Source organism: Thunnus maccoyii, chromosome 12, assembly GCF_910596095.1.
Source record: "Thunnus maccoyii chromosome 12, fThuMac1.1, whole genome shotgun sequence".
Taxonomy (NCBI): domain Eukaryota; kingdom Metazoa; phylum Chordata; class Actinopteri; order Scombriformes; family Scombridae; genus Thunnus; species Thunnus maccoyii.
The window spans coordinates 30576378-30603025 of NC_056544.1; the positions used below are offsets into that span (position 1 = coordinate 30576378).

Below are 26648 nucleotides of genomic sequence, written 5' to 3' on the forward strand. Positions count from 1 at the left end.
AGCAATATTATTACAAGTGGTGCACTGTCATGGCAGCTTGAACTTTGGGTTCAATTATGTGTAATATATTTTTTTATATTACATTTTATACAGGTTCAGACCAGAGATCACATCACAATACCAGAAGCAAAACTCACCAACAAGATGGATGAATTCAAAAATTCAGTTGAAAACTTGCAGAAGGATGTTAAACTTGGGTTAGCCAAGCTTGAGAAGATAAAAGAGACAACTGAAAAACTGAAAGAGCATGAGGCAGAGATCAGCAGAAATGAGAATTTTGAGTTCGAAGTCACCATCACAAAGCCTGTTCAAGTAGATATTTCTGGTACTGGAATTCATCTCACCAATTGTCAGCAGTGTCACTATACCTGCCACGATAATTGTCACTTTGCAGATGATGCAGATAAAATACACTGCTGTGCAATGGAACCAGATGGATACTGTGCTCGGTGCCCCGGCAAATGTTATTGGAATGTACATTTTAATCAGAAGTACAGATGGGACTATCAGGAGGTTAAAGAAAAACAAACAGTGAGAGAGCTGAAAGAAAAGTATCTAAAAGCTGCAGAGGGTAAGACAACTTTTCAGGCTTTGATTGAAAAATTGAAGGCTGAATATGATCGTATACAGGTGATGGTAGTGAAATTGATGGAAAGTTCTGCAAAATGTTTAAACAGACTCATAGAGATAGCCCCGAAGCCAAATCCTCTCTCCACTCCAGAGTACATTGACCTGCTTATTGAGGGAGAGAAACGTGAGGTCAAGTCAGGATGGAATCAACGAGTTCAGTCCCTGGTGGACATGAGAGAAAAAGCAGAGAACATGGATAAAGGGGCTGAGACCGATACCAAACAAGACGAGGCAGAGGCCGATGCCAAACAAGACGAGGCAGAGGCCGATGCTAACCAAGACGAGGCAGAGGCAGATGCCAAACAAGACGAGGCAGAGGCCGATGCCAAACAAGACGAGGCAGAGGCCGATACCAAACAAGACGAGGCAGAGGCCGATGCCAACCAAGACGAGGCAGAGGCTGATGACACAAAAGACGAGGCAGAGGCCGATACCAAACAAGACGAGGCAGAGGCCGATGCCAACCAAGACGAGGCAGAGGCCAATGCCAAACAAGACGAGGCAGAGTCCGATGCCAATAAAGACGAGGCAGAGGCTGATGACAAAAAAGACGAGGCAGAGGCCGATGCCAACCAAGACGAGGCAGAGGCCAATGCCAAACAAGACGAGGCACAGTCCGATGCCAAAAAAGACGAGGCAGAGGCTGATGACAAAAAAGACGAGGCAGAGGCCGATACCAAACAAGACGAGGCAGAGGCCGATGCCAAACAAGACAAGACTGTGCCTGTTTCTGACATAGATTCTAATATGAATGAAGGCCAAGACAGTGAGGCAGAGATCACCAGCGATGAGAATTTTGAATTTCAAGTCACTGTCATTGTTATTGTTTTTTTCTTGTGTTGTTGTGTTTTAATGGTGAGACAAAGACAAAGTTCTTGCCGTAGTGGAATAATAAAGTTCTAGTCTAGAAAAAGCAGAGTAGGCCTACATGGCTAGAGTAGACAGAGAGGGGAAACTCCACTAGAGTCATCTCCTCTCAGTCAAATCTAAAGACAAAATCAAGTCTAATTAAGACCAAAACCATAACAAGACCTAAACAGATATCACCAAGATGAAGAGAAGATCCATTCTGATACAAATAATAAACAAAGAATAAAACAGGACCAAGAGTGATGTATTCAGACAGTCTCAATACTGAAAGACCAAGACTTAAATTATTATGACTAATCAAAGCTCAAGCACAAATATGTATGACACACATACTGAAACTGCTTACAATTATCATTTGTACATTTGTATTTGGGAGGAGTTAATTGCATGTACTGTTTAAAAAGGTAACGTGATGGTAAAGACAAAAGTACAGTCTGTGTACAGTTGTGCCTGGTGACAAATGTCTGAGTGTTTAGTGCTGGAACTAGTAACTGAAAAAAACTTCATAAGACCAATGTAAAAGTAAATCAGCAGCTCTAATAACTCCACACATCTTAACAGAAAAAAATATTTCTGTATGTAGGAATCAGAAATTCCTCTCATTAGTGACACCTGTGGCCATTAAATGAGGTGCAGTCAACATCCTGATGCTCATGGCACAAGACTATTGCAGGTGATGTCTTTTACCTCGCTTACACTTCTCATAATTACATAAAAGATCTCTAACGTTGTGCAACACGTTCTCACTTCCAACTCGTCACAAATCGACGCTTGGTCAGGACCCCGTGGCATCACTTTTTAACGCACAGGGTATCCCTTTAGCGTCATTTTTCAACACGCAGTATCACGGTAGTCACTGTTAGAAAATAATTATATTTTATGGTGTGACAATGTGATGGTTAAGGTCTGGTTAGGTTTAGGCACAAAAACCACCTGGCTAGGGTTAGGAAAAGATCATGGTGGGTTAGGGTTAGGGTTAGGGTTAGGGTTTGGGGTTAAAATAAAAAATAAAAAATAAAATAAAAACGGCGATGTGGTTTTGAACCGTACTCTGTGCTGTTCTGTGCTGATTTCCAAGTTTCTGCCAATATCATTACAAGCCATCCACCAACCCCGCCACCTCGTAATAAGAAAGTAAGTCAGCTTATATAGATGTCATGTGAAGTACGTCACTTCAGAAATATCAATATGATACGTATTGTTGAAATGTTAATATGCTCCATATTACAGGTGTTGAAATGTACATATTCAACGTATCTGTGGTTTGCAGAAACATACAACGTCAACGTTTTATTCTGGCAACCTGGCTGAAATTTGTCACCTTATTTAGCAACACTGGTCTCATGGCGTCTATTTCAGATGTTGTGGGAGCTCAACAGAAGTCTACTGGACTACCCTGCACGTTAAAAAATGATGCTAAAGGGGTTCCCAGTGCATTAAAAAGTGATGCCACGGGGTCCTGACCAAGCTTCGATTGTGTGAGGAGTTGGGAGTGAGAAAGGGCTGGTTTTGCGCTGTGTTTCAGCAAAGTATCTCTCATTCCCAGTCAGTCAGTCTCATCCCACTGTATGTATGTATGCTCGCTTGCTCTCACACAAACACACACACAGAGGCTCCTGCTGTGCTGTGGCTGCTGACCGGTGAGAGCCAATCCACACTGCCCGACTCACACAAATATGCGTTAATCAACCACCCGAACCTGATCCGACCCACAAACCGCCAACTTTGTTTTTTTACCAACTGTGTTTACTAAACACCGGTAGGCTCAGTGACCTGTTGTCGGGGAGCAATGCGCTGTGGCTGGGAAGCAACATGCTGCGGTTTTGTTGTAAAATGTGTAGTGGTTGAAGGAGGCAGCTAGCTGTTTCATTAGCTGATATCTGCAGTGTGTTTCTAGATGGATAACACCGTTTTTGTTGTGTCGTTATGCCGGTCATTTGTTGACGTCATTGGGAGAGAGGCAAGGCACTCGGGAGTGCACAAAAACATCACTTCCATTGGATTTTCATGGAAAATCCAGCCCGGGTCCTTCACATAGAAATCAGTCCACAGGCTCATACAGACAACTGAGAAAGTCTGAGAAGGTCTCAGTTTTTACATTACCCTTTCACTCATTGGCAATAAAAAAACATTAATACATGTAAATTGCTTTCTGCATCAACATAACATGCAGGAATTTAATGCTTCAATTGAGTACATTTACCATCAACACTGATTGGACATCCACATAAAAAGTGGTGAAATTTCCCTTTAACAAATTTTCAATAATGTCCAAAAATCACCTGATAAAAAAATCTTAATTTATATTCACCACATTGATTGAAATGGTTGCATTGTGTTAGAAATCGTGAACGATGGGATCTCTTAATGAGTGTCACTAGTTGTGGAATTTGTAATTACTGTGCTCCATCTGTTTGAATACATTACAAATTCTCACAGTTCAAACTTTGTCCACAGGATGGCAGCAGAACACTGGCTGTAATCTGAATGAGGTGGAGAGTTAAACTATGGAATTTCTAAACCTGTTGGTCATGTATGGAAATGGGAAACTATTATGTTACAAGGCTCCACTAATATAATATATGACCAAATTCTCCCACCAAGAAGTAATATTCCATTTTAAAGCATCATACAATGTAAATTGTCTCAACTTTGATGAGCTATAATTCAATTTATTTAGTGTTGGTGCTGCGTTTGAAGTCACATGTTGCCATTTAGCAACCTAAAGCTAAAGACATTAGCAATCAGCTAGTACAACACTGTCCAATCACTCACTCTGGATTTACAATGGAGTCACAAATTATGTGGGTTTAACTGCATATTAATTACTGCACTTAACCTCTTACACTCCCAGACTGTGGAGGCAAAGAAAGTCTGCAATTATGTGCATTTTATTAGCAACTGAATATCTAACTGTGAAATATATAACAATGTTTAAAGTAACACTGCTGCTGAGCCTTTAATCTATGTACAATAAATCTGTTATAATAGAAAAAATAATTTGACAAATTTTTCAGTGCTTATGAAATATCTTCAGATATATTTCTATGGAAATTCTTTGCTACTGATTTAATTTTGCTGATTTAGATATGTTTGCCTGTTTGCCCTTGCCCTTTGGAAGTGCCAGAGAAGGACACCATGTTCACACTAAGCTGGCTAGATTCATAAACACATCTTCTTCTCTCTGTTTTGTTCCTCTGTCCAGACTAAAACGGAGCTTTTCCAAAACAGTTTTCAGAGTGTGTAAATGTGTAAAATAGCTGAGTGTGTATGGGGAAAATGGAGCTTTGTAGAAATGCTGTCATATTGCTGACAGAACAGATGGTGACAGCAGCACAGCGTTTCATTGGAAGAGGAAGAAGAAGAAACACAACGACAATAACAGTAATGGCGGATGGCTTCATGTGAGTGCTGTTCTCTTTATTGACAGCTTGCTTAGGGTTAAACGTAGTTATCTACCACCCTTCTCTGCTCAAACCGCTCAAACTCAACGGGGGACGTCACACCTCACTACGTTCATCTTTATAAGCAGCTACGCCACAAACTCTGGTCTGCAGGTCACCATCAGACCACCGTAAGACTGCTTACTGCATAGTTTGACCCTCAAACTAAGCAGCTCCGTTGTCTCACTGCGTCTTGCTGTTGTTTCATTTTCTCCTTTTGCTTCAGATTTGAATGTGGCACAAACTCAAAAACCTCCACGAGAGAAACTTTTACTCCACAAAATCCATCATGTTCAGTTCAGTACTTTGGTCTTCCAGATGTGCCGGCACCACATGGATCTGCTCACAAAGCTCTGCATCCTGAACGTTCATCAGGATCTGAATGTCCCAATCAGGTCGCTGCAGAGGAAACAGAAGACCTGATTCAACTGTGGATGATGGATTTTCTATTTCACATCATAACTGAAAGATTCATCACACACACTGTTATGATCGTTACATTTTCAAAATTGTGCAGTTGAGTTAAACTGGTGTTGTCCTGTTGAGTGAAATATGTACCGTGTGTATATGTGTCTGTATTACTGTTTTACTAAAATTCCTAAAATATACAAAAGTACATTTAGTAAGGCATGGTATTTTAGATTTAGGATCTCAGGTTCTGATAGATCTTTGGTAAAATGACATTTTTCCATATGATATTTTTATCACTAAAAATATGGAGAAACAATAAAACAGAATATTAAATCATCTGTATTAAATGATATTAAAGATCCACAACATAAAACATGTATAAAATAAATTCAAACTTTCGTCCAGGTTTAAGAAGCTTTTCAGTAATTTTTCTTTCCTTTACTTGGGGACATGTTTGCATTAAACCGTTAAGTAAGTTTATTTCTACTCTACTAGATTTATTTTGTGTTTATGTATTTATAGTGTGTGGGACTGACCAGTGAGAGAGGCAGTGGCTCTTTATGGAAATATGTTTGGCAGAAATCTGGACAGCAGTGAATGATGGACCAGAACACAGCCAACAGCAGACCGGCCATGACGATGACAGTGACAGTCACAGTGGTCATCTGCTTCCACGAAGCATCTGGACCTGCAGAGAGATTTAATGTTAAATCTGAGTGGTGCAGTGCAGCATGATATGGTTTATTTGTTCAGTGTGATAAACAACCGCACTGTGTTTAATCAGTTTAAACACATTAAAGCAACTAAAGCACCATGTCTTAATTTTTTTCTAACAAAAAGGATAAAGGATGTTTTAGAAATAAACTCTGTGTGTGTCTGACAGTAGAGCCAGTCCTCACAAGTTTTATTTTAGGGTTACGATTTCTGAAATCAGGAGACATTTATGAAAATGAGAACAGGTTAGTGATCCTCACTACAAAGTGACAACATTTTTCAAAGTGGGAATATTGGAAGTGAGGACACTTAAGCAAACTGGGGACATTTTGGAAACTTTTTTAAAATTTTAGAAACATTTAGGAAAGTAAGAACATGGAATGTGAGGAAATTCTTGGAAGATTTTGTAAAGTTAGGACATTTTGGAGTGTGACGTTATTTTGCAAAATGAAGGCATTTTTTTAAAGTGAAGATGTTTTGGTCATGAACAGCAACATCTGTTCCTCATTTCCTGTCATGTCTCTAGTATCAGCTCTCTAATTAAGGCATGAAATGCTCCCAAAAACATTTTAAAAAGTGAGGATATCTTGTGGGGGAATTGTGGAAAAGTTTTGAAATTTAGTAAAGTGGGAACATTTTGTAAATGTACGACAGTTTAGTGAAGTAAGAACATTTTTAGAAAGTATGAATATAGAAAAAGGGGACATTTATGGAGAAGTCTGAATATGGAAAGTGAGGACTTTGGAGTGTGTGTGTATGTGTGTGTGTGTGTGTGTGTGTGTGTGTGTGCACTGTACCTGTGATAGACACACAGTGAGTGTCGGTGCTGCTGCTGTGGAGCTGAGTGTCCAGGACGGTCTGAGCTCTGACGCAGTACTCTGCTCCCTCCTGCAGGGCGGCAACATGCAGCGGGGTCTGCTCAGCTGGCATCATGTAGACATCAGCCTGATACAGAGGGAGGAGAAGGGGGGGGGGGGGCATTCAAAAACATCACAACAACAATATGACAAAAAGAAAAAAGAAATATATTCTTCTAATCTAGTTTCCAATGATTGTGGGTTATGAATAAAAACGGGTCATGCAAGCCAAAATGGAAAGAGGAAAAAACAAAAGGGTATAAGAAAAGAAAGGAAATAAACAGTAAAGAAAAGGTGGAAGATGAGAAGAAGACTAGAAAGAAGGGATGGCAGATAGTAAAAGGAGAAATAAAAGGAGAGAGGGGACATGGATGAAGAGGAAAAGGACATAAAGAAAGGGTTAAAGATTAAGAAAAAAGAGGAGAATACACAAAAAGGAAGATGGGAGGAAGCACAAGAAAAAAATAAAAAGTGAAGACACAGAAGAAACAAGGAGAAACAGAACAAAGGGAAGAATGAAATAAAAAAATAAGAGGAGAGGCAAATATTAACAGAACAGAAGAAAGAAGTTAACAAAGGAAGGATGTGAAGGAAGACAGACACAGTAATAGAGGAAATAAAATGTCTGAAGAAAGTAAAAGTTGAACTCTGACCTGCAGCTCGTCGCCTCTCTTCCACACCGTCACGTTGATGGTGGCTGTGAGAGGAAGCTTCTTGAAAGACACCTGAAGAGCGTCGCCTACCGCCGTCACCGTCATCTCAGGCATCGACAGGACCGCTGCCGGCACAAGATTCATTTATTTTTACAAATACTGCTCAGAAAGAGGAAGAACACAGAGCCAGATGTCTCCTCTACATCAACAATTTAAAAAAATGTTTTAAAACTTTTCTGTAACTCCCTACTTGTATGCTGTTTGACAAATACTGTGTTTGAAAATATTTTTCCCTCTAAACGTCTCACATGCTTTCATTTCAATAAATGTTCAAATGATCCAATATTTCAGCAAAAATCAAAGATTAGAGAAAAAGTCCAAAAACTGAAAACAGATTTGTGTATCAGAACTTTGTTTTTTCTTCTTTCCTCTCCCATTAATCATCTCACCACCCCTCAGATTTATCTGCTGACCCTTTGGAGGGGCCCGACCCCTAGGTTGGGAACCACTGGACTAAACTAGCTAACTGTATATAAAGTAGTGTAAACTAGCTCCACCTCCAGCAGCTACAACAGTAACATGCTGCTCTAACACTGATGCTTCACTATTAATAATCTAATGATGTCATATATAATAATATATCAGTCAGAGGGACCAAACCACTACTTTTACTGCAATACTTTAACTACATCAAGCTCATAATACTTATGTACTTTTACTACAATACTTTAACTACATCAAGATCATAATACTTATGTACTTATACTGCAATACTTTAACTACATCAAGCTCATAATACTTATGTACTTTTACTACAATACTTTAACTACATCAAGATCATAATACTTATGTACTTATACTGCAATACTTTAACTACATCAAGATCATAATACTTATGTACTTTTACTTAAATAAAGGATCTGAATACTTCTTCCACCGCTGTTTATAGGTTAAAGCTTCTCGCGGCCTCACTGTACAATCTCATCTCAAAACATTTAAAAAACTATAATGTTTTTAATGTATTATTTAAGGATCTGAGTACTTCTTTAATATTTTATTGTACATGAAACCAGCTGGTTTGAAAACCTGCTGCACATCATCATTAGTAGTTTGTGTCTTACTGTCTCTGCGGTTGAAGGGTCGGCTGAGTCGAGTCCAGGGCGACAGCAACGAGCCGCACTGCGCTCTGACTTGGAGGTTGTAGTCAGAGTCAGATCCCAGGTCAAAGGTCAGGTCACAGTGAGTGTGGCGGATCTGCTGGCAGTCAGGAGCGTCCACCCAGCTGCCGTTCAGGAACATCAGCTCGAACTCCCTGAAGGACACACGGACACACAGAGAGGTTCATGTGGAGGCAGAAATGATCTCACCAGCATCCGTTTGTGTTGCAGGTGTGTGTCCTGAGCATTGATTATGTTGCTTTTTTTGGCATAGATTTTCTAGCTATTATTTATGCAGCAAATATGCATATATTAAAGAAAAATATATTTATTAAAATCTCAGGCGTGTCCTGCAGTAACCACTTAAATGCAGTAGAGGTCACTGTATCCAAAGTTTAAAGTAAACCTGCTGCACAAATCTCTTAACTGAGATTTAAAGTGACTATAATGAACTTTCACTTACTTTTACTCGTACTTTGACAACACAGGCTGAAATAACAACAGAAAGGCTGCAGGTAGCGCAGTAATGCTGGGTGTGATAGTCCAGTTCAGAGACACCACATCATACCCCGTATAGATTTGATGATCACACAATGTCTAAAATCTCAGTTAATGTAGCTTTAAGGTCAGAGTTCAGTATAAAGACCAATTTCTACAGCTCACATCATTTTATTAATTTATATAAGTTAAAACCATGTGTGATGTCATGAAGGAAACTCTATCATACGTGTCAACTTATTATCATATTACATTCAAACAGCATCAATTCCTTCTTAACGCCTGAAAGAGGGTTACTGATTATGTAAGGTGACCCCAGATACAGAGCTGCTTTTATTTGTATGTTTGTGTTCATTCAAAATCTTTTTTTATATTTTTTTTAATATTAAAAATAAACTTGCAGCGTCTTTACTTCCGCACTTTACAACCACAACAAAGCAGTATATGTTCGTTTACAGTCCACCAGCACATTTTCTCTACTGCTAAATACAGCTAGCTTTCTACAAACTACTGCAATGTACAACAACAACATAAGAAGTTGTTCTTCTTCTACTCTTGCTTCAAAACTTGCCATACAGCACATCCACAAACATCAATATTGCATTAAATACTATATCATGAACACTGTATCCTGGAAAAAACATGTTAGATCAGTACATATTGGATTATAAAGATTACCTGCATAAAAATGAATATGTATGCAATTTCAAATTAACCTCTTAAATAAAATGAATGGAATGATACTCAAAAACAAAGTGTGGGGACCCTGATAACCAATATAGAACAGTTAACAGAAGGAAATACCTAAAATAATAAACATAAACAATCTTGCAAACATCAGTTGACCTCTCACACTTTGATTTGTTTCATTAGTTTAGGCAACATGTTTACAGCTTGTATAATCCTATTGATACAAGACAGTTTGGCCTCAATAATGACTCAAAACTCCACACGCAGCTGGACGTCTGTTTACTGCACATCAGTGAAAATGACTCATCATTTCAGTCCTCTGACGGGTGGAGCCTATACCTGTTAGGTGACATTTATTACTGTCGATGTAATAAACAACACAGATCAAACATCTTGGGGCAGGTTTAGTTCAAACCCAAAGAACTTTACTTTAAATTTGAATGCATTTCTCAAAGGTTCCAAACATATTATTATAGCTGCTTTAAGGAATAAAAATCAACTCTTCAAGAAGTTAAAGATACAAATATGAGCCTTCAGTTGAACTCTACACACTGTTGATTAACAGGCAGTAAGAGACTTCAGAACAACCACAGGAATGTCAGTAAGTCTCCTCTGATTGACAGCTGCCACAACAAACCTGCTGATTATAAGCATTACGGGCATGTCACTAATTTCTGTTTCATTAGGTTGGATGTATTTTAATTGGCATATTTCACATATTTCACATATTTCACTGTCAAACTGTATCTGAGTAAACTTAATATTCTCTCAAAAAGTTTTTAAAGCTGATTTTAACTAATGCTTTATTTTCTTTTATTGTATTTGTTTTCTCCTTTTAAGTCTGTGTCACCTCCACTGTATAAATAAAATTTCTTCTTCTTCTTCTTCTTCTTATTATTATTATTACAGTTTATATATGCTACACTACAGATTCACTGATTCCTGCTTCTGAAATGTGAATATTTACTGGTTTTCTTCGTCGTCTATGACAGTAAACTGAATATTTGGGGATTTTGGACTGTTGGTTTAATTTTTCTGTTAAAACAAACAATTAATGCAGAAAATTTACAGCAGATTAATTGTGAGTGAAAATAATTGTTGGTTGCAGCCCTACAACACATACATACAGCATATTGTACATTCAGTTGTCAGTTTGTTACTGGAATAGAGCTCAAATTTTGAGCTTTGAAAAGTATTTTAATAATCCAAACAATATATTTGAGTAAAATGTAATAATGTGTTCATATATTTAATGATATATTTAACTGTATGTGTAACTGTCTTTTGTTAAAGTTGTTTTCTAAAGGCGTTCATTCAACTTCATGGTGGTTTTGGAGGCTGTAGTTTTTGCTGCTGTCGAATTGTATTTCTTTATACTGATAGATGTTTCTAATATTTCATCAAACCCATTTATATCTTTAACTTTCTTTAACTAACTTATAGGACGGGTTCATATTTATTCAAGTCTGTCTTAAAACAACAGTCAGGAGCCCAAATGAACAGTGAAACCTGTTTTTCTTGCTGTAATCATTCCTCCTGTTCATACTGACCATTAGAAGATCCCTTCATAATGACCTTACAATGGAAGTGATGGAGGACAAAATCCACAGTCCTCCTTCTGTGCAAAAAAAAATTATTTAAAAGTTTATCTGAAGCAAATATGACTCCAAATGAGTCAAATCAAGTAGATATCTTTCAACGTTACAGTCTTTTTAGTGCCAAAGTTCCTCTTTTTGTTACTATACTTCCACCTGCAGCTCAACAGGGAAACACTGTCTGAGGAAACACAAAGAGGGAATTTGATGCTAAAAAGATTGTAAATGTGTCAGATATCCACTTGATATGACTAACTCAGACTGCTGAAGCCTCATATAAGCTTCACAGAGACTTTTAAATGACTGTGTGGACACACTGTGGATTTTGGCCTCCATCACTTACATTGAAAGCACATTTGAAAGGAAAAACTTCTTTCACTGTACATATAAACACCTGATTGTTGTTTTAAGATCATCTTGAAAAACTGTGAACCCGTCCTTTAAATGCACACATCCACTTTACCACATCAACAGCCTACAGCCAAATATCTGCAATGTTTGCATTTCACATCCTTGCACTGTTTTGTTTTGCCTTTGGCACTTTTACGTTGTCTTTGTTTAAACCTTGTCTAAACTACTTGAATGCAGCACCGTCGGCCTTTTGTACTTGTGTGTGGAAGAGATGACAATAAAGTTGTCTTGAGTCTTTGTCAATGAGGGTGAAAAACACCTCTCCGTATAAAAGCCAACACAGTTCAACAGCAGCAGCAGAAAACAGCCTCCAGAATAATCATCAAGTTGAATCAAACATGAACACTTGAGTAGGTCAAATTTTAACCCAGTTATATATAATATATCACCAACACAACATTCAATTAACTTTACCCAGATGCAAAAAAAAAGTTATTGTGACCCAGTTACACACACCAAGCTTTATCTAAAAACTGTCACAAATTTATTGTTTCTTGTACAAAATGATGTGTGTATGACATTTAAAAGATACACAAGTTAGTAACCATCAATAACAAACTGTAGATTATAACAAACTTTAGTTAAATAAAAAATATCACTAAAACTGGGTCAAAACAACATTAACTCTGTACTGTACTGTGTTGGTGCTATATTGACCCAAACTGGATAAAATTTTTACCCAGTGATTTTTAGTGGGTATAATTCTTCTTGGTGGTGCATTCAAAGACACTGGCATTTTTCAATTGATGATATTAATGATATTATTCATCAATTTCTAACAAATTCCATTAAAAAAACAAAGGAAACAAAACCAGCCACGTGTTAGTCCGTCTCTCTACACTTCCTGACTTCCTTACTCTTTGTCTCTCCACTGGTTCACACTCAGGCACATGTAGATATCTGGTCAATTGTTTCTGTTGTAATCAAATGCTACATATATTGTAACATTATTTATGTTCACGCAGCAGTTTATGTACAGTTCAAGTATATTTTGAAGAGGATATATTATTGTTCTTGGATGCTGGAATGCAGGGACACATATATGTAGAGGAATCTGCAAATAAGTTTTGATTGAAACAAGTCTTTGACTGTGTATAAGATGTAGCTACTATAATAACGTGTGTGTTACAGTTTAGGAATACAACAAGTCGGTAACGGATCAGTCTTCATGTAACCTCCAATAAATTCTCCCTGCTTCCTGTGGACTTGTGAGTAAACTAAATAAAAATTGGATTTAAATCAAGAACATGAGTCAAAACTAAGATACTTTTACAGACTAAGGCTGTGTTCACATTACATGCTGAAGTGGCACAAATCTGATTTTTTTTTTGCAAGTGACTCAGACCAGATTTTTTCACAGAAGTGTGAACAAACCAAATCTGATTTTTTCATATCAGATCTTGTATATGTGATCCTATAGATCTGATTCATATCTGATCTCTGGCTGTGCAACTGCTGTCAGAACACTCAGATTAGACTTTTTTTTTTTAACATCTCATTTCTCTGCGTTTATCACCTGTCGTCATCATTCAGTGTCGACACCTCACAGCCCCGTGAAAACAAACATCCCAGCAGCTATTAAAGAACCGGACACATACAGTTCATTTAGAGCTCATTTTTAAAGAAATGGTTAATTAGTTCTCAACTCTGTCAGCACTGAAACTCAGTTGCACCTTACTGTCCTCAGTCTGTCTGTGCTGAACTTCCCTTGCTGTCTGCCGTCAACTGTCGCTCTCTTGCCCTCATGTACCTGCATGCGTGTCTTATTGTGGTCTTGCTTTCATTGTGTCAGACTGATTTATGTATTTTATACACTGTGCATGCTTTTTATGTCTGTGCTTCTACGTTGCATGTTTGTTTTGCATATCTTATATTATGTTTTGCATGTTTTAAATAGTACCTGACAATGTAGTATAAGGGTGTTGTAGTATAATGATGTTTTTGTTTGTTTTTGTTCCGCATGCTTATAAGACTGGAAGGAATTCATTGTAACCTGATGCTGCATGGCCATGTCATCCATGTTTATAATGTGATGTTATTGTCTTTATTTTTGTATGCATGCGGCTCACATTGTAGCAAACAAACAGGAAGAATTTGTTTTCCACATTTGGTGCTTTAGTGTCTCTGACAGCAGGAAGAAAGTAAAGAAACTTAAAGCTGATGGATGATTTGGAAAATGATCAGCAGTGATGTGATGTTTTGTTTATTTCTAACTCACCCCTGGAACTGGACGGAGTAGAGGACTGTTGAGTTGCAGTGAGACTGCAGGGGGCGCCACTTCAGTGTGTGTCTCATGTCAACAGACTCCATGGAAACTCTGCTGAGCGCCGGCAGCATCCAAACATCTTTTGACACAATGAGGTTCAGACAAACAAGGCTCAGACATCAGCTGACAGAGAGAACAGAGGTCCTGCTCAATGTCTGTGTTAGCTTCTGTTTTCATTAGCTTTTAATAGCTTGTGCTCAATATTTCTCTGATTTTATGAAAAGATGTGTTCCTGAGGTATTTTTTCCATCTACTGCTGTACTGGAGACTAACATTTGAACACCTTGACGTTGTTGTGTAAGATAAGACCAAGTACAATCAACATCATCTCTCAGGGAAAGAAGTTACTTAGCTTGATACAAAAGAGAGTAGTATTCTTTAAAAATGACTTATGTTTTATTTATTTTAATTAATAATATTCTGTAATGTTTTGTGTAACGTTTCAACTTAATATTTCAGTGCAAACCTGTCAAAATGATGAGAAAATATTGTTAATTATCTGGCAAGTTGCAAAAAATGTTGATACTGAACGTACGAGTGAAATGTTCAGTGACAACGTTTTAAATTTTGTTTTCCACCAAAATATCAGATCTTGCACTTTATTATGATTGTGTTTATTTTGTTATATGTTAGAGAAAGATTGTGTTTTTTGTTTTATACAGAACAAAGTCTGCAGTGACTGGAAGCACGAGACACAACACCAGACTCCGCTCAAAAATGGGTTTTTTTGTTCTTGTTTCTACAGTTCAGTGGTGGAACGTAACTAAGTTGCTTTAGTTACTTTTTAGAATAAACATTTACGTTAAATTATATATGATAAGCTAATAAAATACAAAAAAATATATATATTTTAAAGATTAAACCATCAGTTGGTGTGTAACCACTGTGTGTAGTTGTGGCTCTTTGTCATGTTACAGATGTAACAGATGTTGAGTTGTTCGCAGTTCTATCAAATGAATAATTATTGAGGCCAAAAGAGGTAAAACTTTGCTTTTTCTTCTTTCCTTTAACAGACTGATTTAATATATCTGTCATATAGCTGCTGACTTTCTGCAAAATAAGTACTTTTAATACTTTAAATTTAGTACTTATTCAGTATTAAGAACTTAATACTTATCTACTTTTAATCAAGTCCTCCAAATTTAACAACCACATAGGTAATGCAGGCAGGTGTAAATGCATTTTTACTTGTAATGGAGGATTTTTATGTTGCTGCATTGCTACTTTTACTTGATTAAAGGATCTCAGTTTCTTCCTCCACTGCTACAGTTGATGTTTGAGCTTCATTGTGCAGAATGATGGATGTGCAGAGTTTTACACTAGAAGGCTGAATAGGTGAATGAAAATAGAAAATGAAAGAGATTCCACTGTGTTTGTGTCGTATCAGTTTAAAACTCACAGTTTGTCAAGTCCAGCAGGACCATCATCATCATCAGCAGCAGCAGCAGACTCCCAGTTTGTCTCAGTCTCATGACCAGACTGTTCATCTCCAGAACCAAGGAGGAATAAATCTGGTCAAGTCAGGTCGATCATGTCCAAATCCCATCAGTGACCTGCAGATAAACTGATCCAGCATAAAATATATGATCCAGAAACAAAAGAAACCTGGATGCTCCTTCAGTTTTTCACACCGCGCACATTTCTGGAGTCGTTTGCATTCACATCCTTCACATCCAAGAGGTGAATAAAAACCTGATTTTAGTTCAACCTCTGAGCTGTTTGTCTAAGCAAAAGCAGTTTCACTTCTTAGAAATGGGAGCTACGTGAGCGTCTCTGCAAGCCTCTGAAGAGAAAAGCTGGTGTGTCCGGATGCTGCAGCTGGAATTTGGGCTGCAGAGCCGGTCTGACTTGTTGTCAGCTCCCTCAGGGTGTCATCTGTCACTGTTAATATACAGGTTTAACTCATAACACACCTTATGAAATATGAACAGAGTATATGGGCCTATAGAGCTTCTGGTATGTGCATCTGAATCTTCATAGCCTGCAGGAGCTCTGGCATGTGCCTCTATTAAATTTACTTTTAAACTCAGCTTATGTTTAGTCGTTTGTTGATGTTTTAGTTGGACGCAGAGTCTCAGGATGTCATGATAAAACGACACAAAGGCCTCCTCCTCCACCACTGTGTCCCACTTCACACTAGTTATACACAGGTTTTGAACAAAAATGCCTCATTTATTCTGATACAATATATTGGTTAATCCCTCTAATTTAAAAAAATCTATAAAATATTTTGCCACTAATGCAAGAATTGAGATGATGTTTGGTCAATTAGGTAAATGCTATTTTAAATATATTTGTAAATAACATTCATGTCAACCTCAAATTTTGACAGGGAAACTGGGATTAATCTGAGAGCTACGATATATCTGACTTGGCAGCACTTCATTATAAAGAAGTGCAGCGGTTGAAGAAGTATTCAGATCCTTTACTTCAGTAAAAGTACCAATACAGCAAATACTCCATTACAAGTAAAAGTCCTGCATGAAAAATCCTACTACAGTAAAAGTACATAAGTATTATGAGCTTGATGTAGTTAAAGTATTGCAGTAAAAGTAGTGGTTTGGTCCCTCTGACTGATATATTATTATATATGACATCATTAGATTATTAATAGTGAAGCATCAGTGTTAGAGCAGCATGTTACTGTTGTAGCTGCTGGAGGTGGAGCTAGTTTCAATTACTTTATATACAGTTAGCTAGTTTAGTCCAGTGGTTCCCAACCTAGGGGTCGGGCCCCTCTAAAGGGTCAGCGGATAAATCTGAGGGGAAGAAGAAAAGAAGAAAAAACAAAGTTCTGATACACAAATCTATTTTCAGTTTCTGGACTTTTTCTCTAATCTTTGATTTTTGCTGAAATATTGGATCATTTGAACATTTATTGAAATGAAAGCATGTGAGAAGTTTAGAGGGAAAAATCACTATTTGGTGGAGCTGTTAACAACTCATAGACATGTGAACACACTGTGCACACTACACACTGCTTTTTGTAAGACGTCAAAAGCCAAAAAGGTTGGAAACCACTGGTTTCATCTTTAACAATGTGTTGTATTTTAAAAGCTTGTTATATTATCCATTGTGTCAAATCTTCATCTGAAAAGTAACTAAAGCTGTCAAATAAATGTAGTGGAGTAGAAAGTACAATATTTCCCTCTGAAATGTAGAAAGTAGCATCACATGGAAATACTCAAGTAAAGTACAAGTAGCTCAGTGAACAGACCTCTCTAAACACAGCCAGTATTTTCAGTCAGGTGCTGGTTGGTTGCAGGAACATCTTAGGTGAAAATCAGTATTAACCACCACACACTGAAATGACTTTACTGTTATTTCAGTGTGTGGTGGTTAAAGTATCTCAAAATTTTGAGTAAATGTAAGTGCCTGAAAACCAAACAAACAACACCTCACATCAGCCAGAGTCCATCATTCAATGTAATTAAACCCAAATTAAATGCATTTAATGTAATTTTGTCAATGCACACTATTTTAAAACCTCGTACGACCGACTCAGTTATCATAAAACCTTCGTGAGTTGACAGATGACGTGATCGTTCCCATCCTTAAACCTTCTAATTAACAACAGTGAACAATTATACAGCAACAGCATGTAATCAAAAAGACTCATCAGTGGTAGTTGCTCTATAACAGTAAGAAAAAGAAGAGCTACTGTTTAGAAAAAGTAGGAGTGATACTTCTCTTTTAATACTGAAATTAGAAAATTAAGTAATGTATTAATCTGTGTGTCTGCTTCACTCTGGAGAGAAAAGAAAGTATGGAATATCAGACTTTGGACTCTCATGATGATCAAACATTAACTGTCTCCAACCATAAAGCTATAAAACTGAGCAGCTTACACAACCTGCCATCTAACCATCCGCCTCTCTGTGTCTTTATATCACCCTGAAACCAGTACACACACATGACACATCTGTCTGTCACTGCCAAAACATCTGTAACAACTCTGAAATCTTTGTTTTTATCCCTTTTACTCAATGCAGTAATTTAAATTCTATATGTTTTAAATGTCCAGAGCAAATTCTGCTATAAGTTTTTAGCTTTGAAATGATCAAACCATGTTAACAGAAAGTCAATTTAACAGTATTTTGAGTGAATACAATTGAAGTTATTGTGAACTTCAAAATAGTGGACAAATGATGTCATCATTGGTCTCGTATGTTGTTAGGGGAAGTTATTGTGTCAGTGTAATGATGGCTGGACCTGGAGTTCCTTATTTGGACATAAAAATGTTTATTATCCTTTTACTTCCTGCTGTAAAAACATCACAGCCAGACTTCCCATTTTCTCAGTGATCATTAACAGATAACTGGTCCATTAGAGGAAATATATGGTGGGAGAACTTCAGTTTGCAGTCCAGTGTAGTCAAATCAACTCTAACATTGTTGGGGTTTCAGTTCCCTTCAACACACAATGTGGAGCAACAGAATAAAGAAACAGATGCTGAGCAGGTGTGAGAGAAACTGCACTGCAATAAATGTTTATCTCAGTTTCAAAGCAATAATTGCTGCTGGTTCATTATGTTTCATTTTCATTTGATCTTTAATATAGAGATAGAGATATAATCTTTTAATGGAAATGTATTTCTTTGTACAGAATTTGTATTTTTATAAAAATGGAAATGGAATATAGTCAACAGAATGTCTGTGTTTTCCATACTTGCTTTTTTATGTGAACATACTCTTTTCAAAATAGATTACAAGTCTAAGTGTTTTATAAACATATTCCAGCTTCAGATTAAATATCCTTCTACATCTCGAATATCAAATATTGTTCTTCTTCTTGACATGTTTTTGTCCCACAGTTTTATCCCACAAACATGCAGCTCATTGTCAAATTATTCAAAGCACTTTTTTCTAAAAACAAATGCAAATCAAATGCAATTTTTGTCACATTTACAGAATACTCACTAGCAACCATACACTACTTACTTGCAACTACCTAGAATCACCATAGCAACTACCTCCTGTACCCTACCAACCACTTAGTAATACCCTGCTAACTACTTCAAACACCTTTAAAACCAGCTAGAATAATTGCGGCACCTTAACACCTTGTACCACTGTAGGAACAGTACAAACACCTAGCAACCTCCTGCCAACAATATAAAACACATATAGCTACACTGTTAGCAGCACCTTAGCAACAGCCTGGTAACCAATCCAAACATCAGACACTAGAGGATGCATCTAATGCATTTGAATGTTCTGCAGACCTTTTGGCCTTTTCCTGTTGTGATTGCAGTTTAGTATTTTGACTTTGTATTTATTCAAACACTTGATGTTTGTTTTCTGTAGCTTCCAGTAGGAAACCTGTTACATATACAGCAGTGGTAGGCAAACAGTGGCCTGTGGGCCAAATCCAGCCATGCAGCGAAAATATTTGTCCTCCTATAGAAAGTTTTGACTCTCATAGTTTACATCGAAACTTTTATAGAATTTTTCACAAATCTACTGTAGATAACAAAACAAACACAAGGCTCCTGTAAATCCTAATCATTGTTACATAACATCCAATACTGTCCCCACATGAGGAGAGGCAGTAAAACTATGGTTGCATTGCGACATACTATTTGAACAGTGCACGGTGCTGAAATAATATCTAATAAACCAGAAATTAAAGTTTAATGTGTGAATTCTAACTTCTTCCACAACTTCAGCCTATAACAGATTTTTTCTTCACAAACACAAATGATGTGCTGATACCATTTATTCCCAATCAGATACAATCCTTAACAGTGTTATAAATCGCTTTTATTCTTAAGTGAATTAAAAGAAATTAATAAAAAAACAACAACATAGGCCTAAGTTTCCACTACACCAGGTAAAATATCCCCAACAAATACTGTGAGAAAACTGGCCAGTGATGTGACGTCACTGCTGTCCTCTGCTATATTGTCTACAGGAAGACCTATGGAGGGATTGAAGGGTTATTTGAGGCGTTGGTGAAGACTCACCATCATCGTCAACATCATGATTAATACTGAGTGGGTGTGAGGTGGGGGGGAAACTACAGGGAGCGGCTTTCAGCAATTTATGGCCCCTGACAGAGTGTAAAGTCCTCCTGTTGGAGCCACAGACGTCACATTGACAAGACAGAACTGAAGAGGTGGGACAAGATCCTCCAACAACCCAACCTGCCTCTGAATTCACTTGTGGCTTCACCTCGGAGGACCAGGCCTTGTGACCTTGTTATTCTTGGCAGTTCCACATTTTGAAGGCTTAACTTGAAGGCCTTGTTGTTTTTAGACTGTTTGAGGCAGTTGGATTTCTCTGTTGTTTCATCTCAAGTCTTTTCTTGGAAACGTTGCAATCATGTCGACGGCTGTGGAAGCAACCGGGTTCATCATGTGCATAGTCAGCTGGCTGGTCACCGGAGCGGCACTGGCTAACGACTCCTGGAAGATTTCGACCGTGTCTGGCAGCGTCATCATCTCCCAAAGACAGTTTGAAAACTTGTGGCAAGCCTGCGCCGAGAATAGCGCCGGCATCGCCGAGTGTCGTGACTTTGAATCAATGCTGGCCCTCCCCGGTAAGACGAGATCTACCTTATGTTTTCTAAAATAGGTTCCATATGGGCGCTCTGTTAGAGTACAAAAGATGTCTTTTTTTTGTGAAACAAATAAGATTTAAAACTTATTAAGTGACCTGAGAAGAGAAGAAGACGTCACTGTCAAGTTCCTTGTGTATATATGGTCAGAAAGTTGCTCAGGGAAGTCCATAATCCATAATCTAAGTTCAGGATCTGGTGAACTCCAACCATTTTATCCTCAACAGTTTCTCAGAAACAAATAAATCTTAAGAAAAACCCTCAAATAAAGTTTATTTTAGTGTTTTTATGTTGTTTTATTAAAAGCATATCAGGTTCACTGTACAGAAAGTAGGCCAGCATGATGTGGCACCATTTCAGTCGTCCAAAGGTTGGTGCATTTTACAGCCAGAAATTTCCCGCCTAAAACATCTTGAAGATCAGTTACTGTTTAAACTGTTTGTTATAATGACTACTAGATTACACACAGTGTGTATAAAGGTGTTCATTTTATGGGTTACTATACTTAATTGTTTGATTGTTTCTTTTTCCCACAATGTGCCATGTTCAATTATCTTTTGACTGCCATTTTGAGGCTCCTCTTCCACTGAGAGCAAAATGGAGGGAAACACATGTTAAGACCAAACAGAAGGAACCAGTAATGTTGCTTTTTCTTCACTTTAGTTTGGTTTATTTTGCTTTAAGCTGACGTAAAAGTATGTATGTAGATGTATAATTAAAGTTCAAAGTCGTTTTTTTGTTGTTTGATCATGGCTTTGTTAAGTAGTTAAATCATTACATTCTGTTGATTCAGTGAAATATTGAAACCCAAGACTCCATATTTTTTATGGTTGCACCATTCTGTCAAATGAAAAACTCCTAGATTTTGTGCCTTTAGAATTTTTTGGATGAGTTTTTAAAGATAAAACCGATGGAGTTTTAGGGTCTTGAAACCAAGGCCTCTGTTTGAATAGAGAACCTTTTATTTGATGCGCTTGAGCTTGACTTTAAAACTTACATATCATACTTGATCATGTTTCAGTAGTCATGGAAGCCTGACTCGTGATAGTGAATGTCGAACTGTATGTGTTCATTGTTCAGCCCTTCGGCCTGTTTTATTACCAGCTCACTGTTTGTCTCTCCTGAAACTCTATATGGCCCATAAATAGGCGCGGTTGGTTTTTATGACGATTAGAGTTCATTTTGTTAATATGTGACTCCACCTGTTCAGCTGGGTACTGCAGAACACACACGTAATATTAATTCCACTTCCTCCTCCTTTTTCTTCTACAGATACAAGGTTCATTTTATATTGTTGGCAATGATTCTTGTCAGTTATGAGCAATTTTCTTGAAGGAAATGAGACATCACATTGTGTTTCAACAAGACCACAGTTTAATGCTGCTATAATCAATATTTTTTCATAATAACAATGTATGTGTGTCAGTGTGTAATGTGTTGGTCGTGGCTCGTAGTGATGAACCTACAGAGAATTATCAGTGACTCTGCAGCTCCTCTCGGCTTTACGGAGCTTTATAGTGAGTTTCAGCTCATTGTTTATCTGTCCGGCTGCAACTTTACTGTTTTGGTTCACTCTCAGCGCTCTCATAGCGTCGTTTTTGGGCCGCAGCAGGCAGCTGTTTTCCGAGAAAAAGCTCTACAACATGCTCAACATGAAGTGGAGATTTATTTACAGTCACAGTACATTTTTATTCCGTTTACCTTTCTCTTCAGTTCTAAATAATTCTTCTGTGTTCGTCAACAACCTGTCTGATGCTTTGACTCTACACTGGACTTAAAGCTGTGTCTAGATTCCAGTTTGTTTTACCAAACCAGGATTAGAATAAAGACCTAGAAAACAATTCAATCTGCCTAAATGTCTAAATAGCAATATTTTTTGTTGCCATGACAACACTGCCTATTCTGTCTCTCCTTCTTCTGTCCGCAATTGATCATCAATCTATGTTCATAGAAATATTTGTTCCTTCAGTGGCTTCTGACCTTCGATCTCATGATTGTTGGCTACTTGTAATATCAGTGATTTAAAACATGAAGCTTCTACGGCTGACATCATTAAATGAATCTACAAAAAATCATGAAGATCTCATCATATCTTTGAATATGTAGTAAAGATTAAATTTAAAATGATGTAGCTACTTAATGAATTGTATAAATGAACTGTATTGTGTAAAAACAGTCACTATTTTCATAATATTGTGACTTTTCTTGAAAAAATACAAGTTTGTTTTCATAGTAGTTGACTTTTTTTTCAAAATATTGCACCTTAATTCTTGAAATCTCTGATTTTGGCACTAATATTCTTCCATACAGTTCATTAATTCTCTGCCACCAAATCACACAAATGTGTATTCTGTTACTGTTGGTCTGTTTTTGTTTATATCTTCAAGTTATCTTCAAGTTTATGTTTAAAGATGTTGTGTGCAGCATGTTTAGTACCTGGAATCCGCATTTCCCATCAGCCTTGTTGCTTTGTGTCCCATCTCGCCTCCCTGAAGAGGATAAACATGTTAAAAGTGATGTTTTTAATGAACAGAGCAGCAGAGACTCAGTAAAATTTGTCTCTAAAGCCTGAACAGCTTCTCTTTGTTGTTCTCACTGAGGAGCTGATTGTGATGATTATTATTAATGTTTCTCAGTGTAAATGTTGGAATATCTTTCCCTCCCTGCAGGTCACATCCAGGCGGCTCGCGCTCTGATGATCGTCTCTCTGCTGGCCGGCCTCGGCTCCATGATCGTGTCTCTGCTCGGACTCAAGTGCATCAGGATCGGCTCGGCCACCGAACAATCCAAGGCCAAGATCGCCGTCACCGGAGGAATCCTGAGCATCATCGCTGGTGAGGGAGTTATTAGTTCATGTTCAGTTTCAGATACTTTTAGAGCAGCTGTCTTCAAACACCAGCGTGTTTCACTTCTGAGAGCTTTAGATTAAACTTTTCTGCAAGTAGTTTCAGACTACAGTAGACTGGAGGAGTAGTACAGTAGTCATCTGCACACTCTGGTCACTTTATTAGATACACCTGTACAATCTAATGCAATCCAATACAGCAGCCATGAACTGAGGTGAGCCATGAGGTTGTCTGGTTAATTCCACCAAAATACCAAAAAATAACTCACAAGCCTGAATTTAAGTGCTTTTGTAATCTATACTGAAACCACCACAGCACCACTGACAGGTCTCCGATACAGACTTTAATACTGCCATTGTGAAAATCTGTAACAGCTAAACTCACCCTTCAAAGAGCTGCAGGCAACACGTCTCAGTTAGAATCTCCTGAGGACTTTCTTCTTCTGTTCATTCAGGCAAATTGCATGTTTACTACTGTTTGCTACCAACTAGCTCCCAAAATTCTCGGTGCGGCGCGTTCAACCCTTCACGTTTAATCTCGCAGTAATATGCGAGACTTGATGGTTGACAAAATTAGCCCGAAACAGTTTATATCTGTATAACTCCAAATTTAAACACAAATGCAATATATTATTTTCTTTTTATTAGAAAAACCATGTTGTCGAGTGGAGTTGTGCGACATGTCACACATCGTAAATTATGAATTGATTATGAATTATTCTGAAAATGAGAATTTCAAAACTGTTTTGAACTGACCTGACGTTGTTTCATGTTTGCGTTTGTGTCTGCAGGTCTGTGCTGTATGACAGCAGTTTCCTGGTACGCCGTCAGAGTGGTTGAAGACTTCAACAACCCGTTCTACGGCGGCATAAAGTGAGTTGACCTGATCAGACGTCAACCAAAAGTTTGGTTTGGTCTTTATACAGAAACACTGAGAACATCAAATTAAAACAACTTTGTTTTGCAAAATAAAAAATGTATATAATGTACAAAGAGAACAAGAACAATATATTAAACCCAATGCAGGAAAATGAAAAGCATGAGAGGCACAGCACCGTAAAATCTGAATCGTATATTCTTCTTTAAAAACAACAGAACTAAGCAAGGACTGAGGAAAATAAATAAGTAAATAAATAAATTAAGTTCTGAAAGATCAAATAAAAACTAAAGGTTTACAGATTTGTATTCTGAGGCAGATTTTCTTTTTCTTTTGATAGAAATCCACATTTCTTTTTTTTTTTCAATGTAATGAACCATCCAATCATTTGTTGTTGATTATCTTGACGTGTAATTTCTAGTCTGGATCATATTATATCTTTTTTTATCTTATACATTTAAAAACATTATTAAAATTATTATTCTACATTCAGGATTAAAGATTTTATTTATGATATATTTACTTATTTGTCATTTTTATCCTATTTTTGTCTTACAGTATTATAACTACAGCAGTTGTACCCTGAAAATTTTAATTTTCTACTGTTAAACATTAAAAAATATGTGAAATATGTTTTTTTACCCTCCTGCAGCACAGTGTGTTTTTTTTACACTGATGTGTGTTAGCGTGTTGCAACATGCTGTCATGTGTGTTAGTGTGTTGAAATGTGCTGTCATGTGTGTTAGTGTGTTGAAATGTGCTGTCATGTGTGTCTGCAGGTTCGAGCTGGGTGTGGGCCTCTACATGGGGTGGGGTGGAGCCTGTCTGGCCTTGTTGGGCGGAAGTTGTCTTTGTTCTGCCTGCAAGAGAGCGTCAGCTGGTGGAAAGAAAGGGTAAGAACAATAACCTCACCTGAGCACAATTCAACTTTTTATCCTCTGTTTTTACTATTTTATTAAAAAGAGTTTCATCAGCTTAACTTCAGTTTTAGTTGTGGTTTCGGTGCTCACATGTTTTAAGAGGAAACAACAGTTTTATGGATTATTCATCAATCTGCTGATGGTTTGACATTTTCTTATACTTATGATATATATATGTTAATAAAATAAATTCTGCAGTAGTTCATCAAATTAGTGTTACTTATTGAAATAATTACAATTTTGATAACATGTAACTTAAAGTCCCACTATTTAGCATTTGTAATCTGTATATAATGAGTTAATAAATGTTTTATAACATATATAACTGACATTTTCATTGTCAGTTTATAATTGTCATTATGACCCACTCTGTTGTTTTTCTCTATAAAATATGCCTTCATATGATAAGTTATAATTGTTGACAAATACTGTTAATTAATAAACACTTAAAGGATGTGTTCACAAGTATTCACGTGTGTCTTAAAACAAGGAGCCCAAATGAACAGTGAAACCTGTTTTTCTTGCTGTAATCATTCCTCCTGTTCATACTGACCATTAGAAGATCCCTTCATAATGAACTTACAATGGAAGTGATGGAGGACAAAATCCACAGTCCTCCTTCTGTGCAAAAATGTATTTAAAAGTTTATCTTAAGCTAATATGAAGCTTCAGCGTCCAAATGAGTCAAAGCTTCACATCAACTTTTAAATGCATTTTTGCACTAAATGGAAAAAACCTCTTTCATTGTTCATATGGTTGAATAATTGTGAAACTGTCCTTTAATCTTACAGTTTGAGTCTAACTTCATCTTTGTCCTATTTTGCAGCGCCTACTATGGAAACCAGCCACAGAAGGTCTACACGGCTACAGCCAAGTCAGATCCAGATACGGCCAGAGCTTACGTCTGAACACACACACACACACACACACGCACACGCACACACACACACACACACACACACACACACACACACACACACACACACACACACACACACACACACACACACACACACACCATGTCCTCTACATACTTTCAGGATTTTGACCAACATTTTACAAACCATGAACATGTTTTTTTCTGTTTTCTGGTTTTTTGAAACATTTTAATATTTGTTTTTCAATTTGAGTTGTGGGGGTACATATGTAATAAGTAATATGTAGTAGTTATATGATAATTTGTGGATCATCGTGAATGATTGTGTAATCTCATTCAGAGTTTACTGATTTCTGAATAAAGTTTGTTATATAAT

The 26648-nt window shown here is 37.3% G+C and overlaps 2 protein-coding genes across 3 annotated transcripts; one reads left to right on the forward strand and one right to left on the reverse strand.

Moving 5' to 3' along the window:
- Positions 1 to 4888: 4888 nt before the first annotated feature.
- On the reverse strand, positions 4889 to 23490 carry crfb16 (cytokine receptor family member B16). Of its 2 annotated transcripts, XM_042427763.1 has the most exons (9): positions 23350 to 23438; positions 23190 to 23242; positions 15595 to 15759; positions 14148 to 14274; positions 8700 to 8890; positions 7579 to 7703; positions 6866 to 7013; positions 5891 to 6042; positions 4889 to 5342 (listed from the first exon to the last, which is right to left on the reverse strand). In XM_042427763.1, the coding sequence occupies exons 3-9, from the start codon at positions 15680 to 15682 to the stop codon at positions 5214 to 5216; spliced, it is 960 nt and encodes a 319-aa protein (XP_042283697.1). In that variant the 5' UTR covers positions 15683 to 15759; positions 23190 to 23242; positions 23350 to 23438; the 3' UTR covers positions 4889 to 5213. The 2 variants fall into 2 exon arrangements, with proteins under 2 accessions (XP_042283697.1, XP_042283698.1); XM_042427764.1 differs by lacking the exon at positions 15595 to 15759 and having other exon boundaries at positions 23412 to 23490.
- Positions 19921 to 26581, forward strand: cldn15la (claudin 15-like a). Its single transcript, XM_042427781.1, has 5 exons — positions 19921 to 20735; positions 23423 to 23587; positions 24390 to 24471; positions 25255 to 25368; positions 26222 to 26581. Exons 1-5 carry the CDS (start codon positions 20519 to 20521, stop codon positions 26301 to 26303), a joined length of 660 nt encoding a protein of 219 aa, XP_042283715.1. The 5' UTR covers positions 19921 to 20518; the 3' UTR covers positions 26304 to 26581.
- Positions 26582 to 26648: the final 67 nt, after the last annotated feature.